Here is an 8,718-nt window from a genome sequence, read left to right as displayed (position 1 = left end):
CCAGGGGTCGCCCGCAGGGGGCGGCCGTCGCTGAGCCGCGCTAAACTGCACGGGCTGCGACACATGTGCGCGGGGCGCACGGCGGCAGGGGGCTCCTTCCAGCGGCGGGCCCTGTGGGTGCTGGCCTTCTGCACGTCCCTCGGCTTGCTGCTGTCCTGGTCCTCGAACCGCCTGCTCTACTGGCTCAGCTTCCCGTCGCACACGCGAGTGCACCGCGAGTGGAGCCGCCAGCTGCCCTTCCCCGCCGTCACCGTGTGCAACAACAACCCCTTGCGCTTCCCGCGCCTCTCCAAGGGGGACCTCTACTACGCCGGCCACTGGCTCGGGCTGCTGCTGCCCAACCGCACGGCGCGCCCGCTGGTCAGCGAGCTGCTGCGGGGCGACGAGCCGCGCCGCCAGTGGTTCCGCAAGCTGGCCGACTTCCGCCTCTTCCTGCCACCGCGCCACTTCGAGGGCATCAGCGCCGCCTTCATGGACCGCCTGGGCCACCAGCTGGAGGACATGCTGCTCTCCTGCAAGTACCGCGGCGAGCTCTGCGGCCCGCACAATTTCTCCTCCGTGAGTTCCCTCCGCGCGGACCCGTTCCCTCGTTCCCTCGGCTTCTCTGACCCCGCTCAGCCCCCTACTCTCCGGAGGCCGGCCTTTCCATTCCCTCACGGTTGGACACCCTCCGAATCACCACTCCCTGGGGCCAAAGTGTAGCCCGCTCTTGGGTCCAGGTTCTGGGAAGTTCGGCACAACTATTGAAGTAGTTTCACCTAGTGCCAGCCGACCCTGGGCCTCAGAGGTCTCTCCTCCCAGTGCCTGCCCCCCTAGTCCTTAACTGGGCTCCTTCTGGTCTCGGGAATGCTAGCCCCTCCTCACTGGGACCTCAACTACAGGTCCTAGCACCTGCCCTGATGCTGGGGTGAAGGGTGTGGAAGAGAGGGAAGTTTGTCTCAACCTGGATGTGTTGTTTGGGGGAAAACTCAGAGCAAGAGGCTGTTTCTCACCCAGGCCAGGGACGCACCAGAGGCCCTTAAGTAGGTTGAAGGTTTAGGAGTACAAGGTTAGAGCCTGGGGCACTGAAGGGGGAGCCTCACGTGTAAGCTTTCCAAAGCACTGGTCCTGAGCGAGCTGCGGAGGGGCTGAGTTGCAGGGTAGCTGAGAACTGTCCTTCTGCAATGAGGCTTGAGCTCAGGCCTGTGAGCCTGGAGTCCCGCCCCGCACGCGGCGGGAGCAGCAGGGCAGAGATGTTGACCGGGATCCGCCTGCGGCCTGCCGGGAGAAGCTGGGGCTCTGGTTTGTCACCATTTTCTGTGCTGGTTCCCCCTTGCTGAGGGTCTGGACCACGCAGCTGTCGGACAGAAGGTATCCTCCTAGGAGGAGTGCTGGTGCCAGGCCCCAGTGTGGCGCTGGCTTGTTCAGCCATTTGTGTGTAAACGCCCAGCAGGTGGGCTTGGGACTTTCCATGAGTGCTGAGGTTAGAGGGGCAAGGATGGTGTTTATTTGCATTGCTCTGATGGTGATTTCGCCAGTTTGTGTTTGTCGCTCTGAAGGCTCATGTCTGACAAAGCGTTTTTCCTGATGATACAGGGATGTTCCAACAGGTGTTGGCATGGAAGCTGGTCAGGCTAGGCCTCTGACTGGCCGACTGGGCATTCCTTGGGTAGGATGGCAACCCTGGCTGGCTTGCATCTTGCCCGCCCAGCTTTGCTCCAAGTCTGTGTGTAGCGTAGCCCTGGACGATCTATTCTTCAAACATTCCCTGTTTGTTGGGCTTTTCAGCTGCTTGCAATCCCTTTTTCTGGTGACTCCCTCTGCCCTGGCCAGCAGGAGAAGCCATTGCAACGAGCTTCTTTCTAAGTGACTTCTCTAAGAACTCAGACACCATTCCGAGCCAGTCCCACAAAGAGGAAGGAAGGGAGTAAAGGTGCCTCGTGGATTATCCATAGCAGCTCCTAGAGTTAAATTCGAGTTCAGGGTTCTGTTCCCAGTTCTGCAGCTCTCACTCCGGCCCGCCCATGGTCATTCTGATCACCTGTGTCACACTGTGTGGGATTGCGGTCAGCATTCACTTTTGACATTCACAGCAACCTGTGTCGCCCCTCACTGCCGGCAAGTGGATTCCCACTCACAGGAACCCTGTGGAACCGCTTCTGGAAGCAGACTGTCTCCTTTTTCTCCCACAGAGTAGCGGAGGGGTTTGAACTGGCAACCATTTGGTTAGCAGCCTACTGCTTAACCTACTGTGCCACCAGAGATGCTTACAAACCTGGGATAGAAATACATTCCCCACCTCCCTCATTTTAATGATGACAATTTTGAGGTGCCAAAAAGTTATCCAATGCCTAGAACTAGCTAATCCAAAGCCCAATGTTTTGTCTCACCGACTGCATTATACAGAAGCCACACTGTAACCCATCCTCTCTGAGCCTGGACTTCTCTTCACAGAGGGCCCCTGGGTCAGGCCCTATACCTCACCCCAAGCCCTAGTCCTCCCTGAAGAGTGGGGAGTGAAAACACACCCAGGGAGTCTGGGTGGTCAGAGCCTCAGCCCCATGATAGGGGGTCCTAACCCACCACCAGGAGCCACAGACTTCGTGACTGCTGGTTGTGTGGGTCCTTGGCTAAGGCATAGAAAAGAACGGAGTCTGTCTAGATTGTGAGTTGGTGACATTGGGGGAAATCTGCCAGACCTCATGTTCTGTCCCCCTCCTCTGCTCATGACACCATGCCCTCTGGGCCACACTTGTCTCCTCCTTCTCTGCACACTACCTTCCTGCCCTGGGAGAGTTTGCTGGGAGACACCCAGCCATGCAAAAAGTATTCCTCCCATTCTCCAGAGATGTGTGATCCTGGGGACCCAAAGCAACCCCTAGTGGCTTCTTCCATGGTACTATCCCGGAGATTTCCGATCCCTTCACATCACAGGGGGTACATTTTTTTCCAAGTATATCAGGATTAAAGGGTGCACCCTAAATAGTCAGAAGCTAGTTCAGGGAAGCCCTAAATACAGAGTAGTCCCACCCCACCCCAAGAACATGAGCTTCTAAACGCACTGCCCTATCTCACACCGTTGTCACCATTGGCATGGCAGCTCTGTCGTGCAGTGGCCAAGAGGCTGATTCTCCAACAGGACTGGCTGGGCTGGAATCCTGAATCCACCACTCTCAAGCTTACTGAGTCCCCTTGGACCAGTGCTTTCATCTCTGTTCAGGGGTTCTCTAAACCCCGTGGTGGAGTATATTTATTCGTGAAATTAGTTGTCATAAATATGGAAGGCGAATGCGTGTGTGCATTTACGTATATGTGTGTGTAGAGGGCCTCTTTAAACTGGGTTGGGCACCCCCTCAATGCTGTCATTAAACTATATTGTCTGCCCTCTAGCTTGGGGCCACCTTCTTCTGCATACTTTCCTCACACTGGCTCACCTGGCCCCACCGTGTGCTCCTGGCCTTCAAGATCACCATGCCCTCTCTCAAGCCTTCCGGATCCACTCACAACAGTGGAACCTGCTGCCCTGTGCTTTGCGCTCTCTGATTCTGCTGCTGTCGATTCCCTCCTGCCTTGTCCACCTGAGGACACCGATGCGTCCTTCAAAACCCAGCTCTGAGTTTTTATCTGCTTCAGGCCTGACCTGGCCAACTCCCCCATCCCTGGCACCAAGGGACAGGTGGTTCTTGCTTTCTGGCCCCTCTAGTCTGGGATGCCAACCCTGGCTTCCTCCTTTCCCTATTTTTGTTGTGGTTGTTGTTGTTTTGCTTTACGACTAGGTGCAGAGTAGCTCTGAATTATCCATTCCCAAAACAGTCTCTTGGTCTCTGGGCCTTTCGGCCTGACTTTAAATACTACCTGGTGGTACCCCTGCCCTGGTACCCTGTTCTAGTGTCGCTCTTTCCACCTCCCACCTAGTGGTCTATGTCTGTCCCCACCTCTGGAAATCCTAGCAGATTCTCCCTGGGGTCCCTGCACCCCACACAGAGCCAGGCACATGGCAGGTGCTCAAGACAGGCTTGGGAAATGAGCACTGAGAATCCTTGTTGTCTTCGTTGTCTCCTCCAAACACCAGAGAACACCCAGTGAGAACGAGACATTTTCTGGACTTGGGGGATCAGGATACCATGTGCTCCCTCAAAAGCTGTGCTTCCCAAACTCTCAGGGGCTCAGTGCAACAGATATGGAGGAGGTTCCAGGAGATCTTGTACGAGATCTGCCAGCTGTCCCCAACATCTCATTCCCATGGTCTGGAAAGAAGCTCAGCAGGAGAGGGAGTGGTCGGGTGCTGAGAAATGTCTAGTGGGTCTTATTCTTCAGGCCCATGTGTTGATCAGCCTCACCTCTGTTGGCTTGTTGCACCTGCGCAAGAATTAATCCCTCGGTGGTTCCTTAAAGCAGCCCCCCTTCTGAGTGCCTGGTGTACCGCCTGCCTGCTATTTCCCTGACATCGGGGCTGGGGTGTCCCCAACTCTCCTCCCCTGGGTTTTCCTGGGGTGGAGGAAGGTGGCCTCCCGGGAACCATGTAGGGGCAGACTGAGGCTGAGCCATGTGGGCACTGGGACTTGGAAAAGGATTTGAGGGATCAGAGGAGTCAGGCCATCCAGCGTCCCTGAAAGAACAAGGAGCATGCCCCCACTGGGAGGCAGCTTGGAGCAGGGAGTGTCCGAGGGACCAGGGCTCAGGGCTCTGGCTCTGCCCCTCCCTAGCTGTGTCATTGGGCTGTGCTCTGCTCTGCTCCGCTCCTGGAGCCTCAGGAATCATCGGCAGCTCCCAGAGCAGGGAGGAAGGGAACCTGCGTGTAGCGACAAGCCCATGCCTGGATAGCAGCAGGTGCTCCGTGCTCACTGGCTGTTGCTGCCGTGTGGACAGGGGCCTCGGCGCAGTGTCTTTGCATGTGGCAGTAGCAGTTATTCATTAGTATCGCTATCATCGTCGAGTTGTCTTCTCACCACTTACCTGCGCTGGGAGATGCTCATTTCCTGCTTCATTCATTCAGTCAGCCAGTATCTACTTACGGGTGTCAGCTCTGTGCCAAGCTCTGCACTCGCTCCCTCGCTGCTGGGGCATGAAATCGAACCGGGCATGGCGAGTGTCCCTGGGAGCCTGCAGTGTGGTTGACAGCAGGTTGGTGTGAACCAAGGCCAGGCCGGTGCAGAAGTACTATGGGGGCCCACACGTATCCAGATGGGGCTGGAGGACTGTGGGGGCTTCTTGGAGGAGGCCACATCTGGGCTGAGTCTTGAGGACTGAACAGGAGTTCCCGGATAGGGAAGGGCGAAAGGTGTGTGTGTGTGTGTGTGTGTGTGTGTGTGTGTGTGTGTGTGTGTACAGAAGAGCACTGGGGCTTGAAGCCAGGAGACTGAGCATTCACTTTTCAAGGTGACTGCAGGGAAGGGCTGGGGGTGGTCAGGAAGGGTGCTGATGGGTGGGACAGTAGATGTCTGGGACCCAAGCTAAGGGTTTTGATGTTTGCAACCGATGCTCTGGCTCCTTTCAGTATGCACTGCTAGACCATGGAGGGAGACCCTCCAGTTCTGTCCCAACTCCCCAAACCCCATCCCCACTCCTGACTCGGCCAGGGACCGTTCTTTCCCACATCTCTCCCTGTTCCTCACCTCCTCTGCAGGTCAGCCCCGTGCAGTTTTGAAGGGTCCCTCTTTGCCCGAAGCCCGGGCCCGCCTTGGCTTTGCATCGCTCTGGGTCCATCGAGCAGGCTGCCGGCATGGCGCTGCCAGCAGCAGAGTCCATGACGTCACTTCAGCAACACACTGTGTCAAAGCAGTACACTCTGTGGCCAGGCCGCCCGGCCAGGCAGGCCAGTCATCAGAGATGGGTGGCTTTAGGGAGGTGAGAAAGGCCTGTTTGCCTACAGAGCACGTGAGGTCTAAATGAGCTAATACATGGAACGTGCTTAGAACAGCTTTCGGCAGCAAGTCAGCACTCCATACGCGTGAGCTGTTTTCATTATTATCGCGAGCAGTGAGCGTCTCATTGAAGGTCAGCGGCCAGTAACACCGGCTACTGGGGTGGGTGGGACCGGGCCAGGCAGGTCTCAAACCATCCACCTTTAAAAGAGGTCTTCGTTATCGCGTGCGTCTGTCACAGAAGTACCACAAACAGGTGTGCTTAACAAAGAGACATTCGTTTTCTCATCGTTTGGGGGGCTGTAAGTCTGAAGTCAAGCTACCAGCTCCGAGGGGGGAAGAGGGGGATCCTTTGGGTGTTCTTGCTAACCACAAGGTCAGCAGTTTGAATCCACCCATTGTTCAGCAAGAGAACACTCCCGTGAAGTCACGGAACCCCCAGGAAAGTTCTGCGCTCTTCTGTAAGGGTACTATGAGTCATGATCCACTTGGTGGCAATAGACTGGGCAATTTCATGTAGCTCCACAGTGGTTGGTTTAAGATATATTAGTTCAAATGATCTTGAACTAGAGCCCCTGTAGCATCCTGGGTTATGAGTCGGGCTGCTGACCAGAAGTTCAGCAGCTCAAAATCACGAACCACTCCACCAGAGAAAAATGAGGCTTTCTGCTCCCGTAAAGGTTTACAGTCTCAGAACCCCTCAAGGGCAGTTCTACCTTATCCTGTAGGGTCTCTATGAGTCAGAATTGACTTGATGGCCTTGAACTTGGCTAGGGGACAATATTGGAAAGGATCCCTATGGTATAGTGCATTGTGCATTGGGCTGCTGATCACAAGGTCGGCAGTTCAAATGCACCAGCTGCTCTTTGGAAGAAAGATGAGGCTTTCTACTCCTTTAAAGATTTATAGCCTCCAAGGCATTGGGTGTATTTATTTTTTAATAAAAATAAACGACCTAATTAATGTAAGAAATAAATCTCTATTGCCAGATGGAATTATATTCCCGGATTTAAGGGGCACCTCGTAACCCACAAAAGAGGGTCTGTAATCTACCTACAGTCACAGAGCCTGCCGACACCCAAGCTGGGATTTGAAGCCAAGTTCAAAGCTCTTTCCAGAGCTGCATGTGGAAGGAGCAGTGGCAGGCAGGGTGGCTATTGAGAGTTCCACTCCAGCCTCAACTCTGCTCCGACCCACTGTGTAACTTTGGCTGCAGTATCTTCCTCTGTGAACCAAATGACCAATGGGACAGAGCTGAAAAGTTGTATGTCTAAGTGGGCAATCGGGGAAAGTGGGCTTAAATACTGCAGATGGCCTGTGCTTTCCAGCCAGCCATTGCTTCTCTTTGTAGAGCTGAGGCAGTGATTAAGAGGGAAATGTACACGTTATTGAAGTGTTAGAGACACAATGGTGATTAAATAGACATTTATACAAGGAACATGAAAAGACCTTCGCTGGTTATTCGACATCAGGGAAATCAGCGAATCAAGTGTAAGCGCTGCTCGGGTCTGCAGATAACCAAAGTGACCACCAGTAGGCTGGCTCTGAGAATGGTCATTTAGGGGCCACTGTGGCCAGTCCTGAAGGCATCAATCACATGGCTGCCCAATAGACTCGGTCCAGTCATCAGCATGGCTGGTAATTAGTAAGGCCATTTGTTCACTCTTCTACAGCAAGAAATTTGCAAGACAGCTACCTGGCCAACCATCTGGAAAGGGTCCATATTCATGCCCATCGCAAAGAAAGGTGATCAACTGGAATAGAGAAATTACTGGACAATGTCATTAATGCACACAAGTAGAATTATGCTAACCATAACTAGAAAGGGGCTGCAGCAGTACATCTGCAGGGAAGTGCCAGAAATCCAAGCCGGATTCAGAAGAGCACTTGGAAAGAGTGCCATGGCTGCTGAGGTCAGACGGATCATGGCTGAAAGCAGAGAAGACCAGAAAAATGTTTCCCCGTGGTTAATTGACTGTGCAAGAGCATTTTTCTGTGTGCACCGTGACGAATTAGAGCTAACAACACGCAGAATGGGAATTCCCAAGCACTTCATGTGCTTATATGGAAAATAGACATAGAGCACGAGGCAGTCGTTCAGAGACTGGAGCTACTGCATGGTTGAAAATCAGAGAAGGTGTATGCCAGAGGTGTGTCTTTTCAATCTTATTCCATCTGTAGGCTGAGGGATAAGCTGAGACTGGACAACAAGCAGAATGCAGCATCAGGAGCAGAGGAAATCTCATTAGCAACCTGTGATACGGAGGTGATGGCGCCTCGCTTGCTGTGAGTGAGAAAAGCTTGACTCACTTGTGGCTGAAGATCAAAGGCCACAGCCCTCAGGATGGATTGTACCTCAGCATAAATAAAGCGGGGAAACCCTCACAGCGGAACCAATAAGAAGAGCAAGATAAACGGAGAAAAGATTGACGTTGTCCAAGATTTCATTTTACTTGGAAGCAGCAGTGAAGGAATCAAATGATGTATTGCCCTGGGCAAATCTGCTACACAAGACCTCTTGAAAGCGTTAAAAGGCAAGGTTCTCACCTTGAAGACTACGGTGTGCTGGACCCCAACTGTGGTACTTTTAGTCATCTCATATCCATGGGAAAGCTGACAATGAATAAGGAAGACGGGAGCAGGATGTATTTGAGCTATGGTGTTGGTGAAGAGTCCTGCTTTTTACCATAGACTGTCAGAAGAACGAACAAATTCATCTTGGAAGAAGTATAGCCAGACTATTCCTTCGAAGCAAGGCTAGTTTTCTCCTCCAGATTGTTCATCCGGCCTATCTTATTTAGACAGACCTGCGGAGATAATAACATGCACAAAAACAAGACAGAGCAAAACCAAACAACAATATACAACAAAACAA

The 8,718-nt window shown here is 53.4% G+C and overlaps 1 protein-coding gene across 1 annotated transcript in view; it reads left to right on the top strand.

The window, feature by feature from the left end:
- ASIC2 (acid sensing ion channel subunit 2) overlaps positions 1-8,718 on the top strand; it is a 295,046-nt gene that overhangs the window by 706 nt on the left and 285,622 nt on the right. Inside the window, exon 2 of the mRNA XM_045299995.1 lies at positions 5-558. Coding sequence (XP_045155930.1) covers positions 5-558 — 554 coding nt within the window. The remainder of the gene's footprint in view (positions 1-4; positions 559-8,718) is intronic.

The sequence above is a fragment of the Echinops telfairi genome, unplaced genomic scaffold (assembly GCF_000313985.2).
Source record: "Echinops telfairi isolate 266 unplaced genomic scaffold, ASM31398v2 ScPeMD7_7458;HRSCAF=8496, whole genome shotgun sequence".
Taxonomy (NCBI): Eukaryota; Metazoa; Chordata; class Mammalia; order Afrosoricida; family Tenrecidae; genus Echinops; species Echinops telfairi.
The sequence above is the reverse complement of the archived record's forward strand: the minus strand, read 5'-3'. Positions and strand labels throughout refer to the sequence as shown.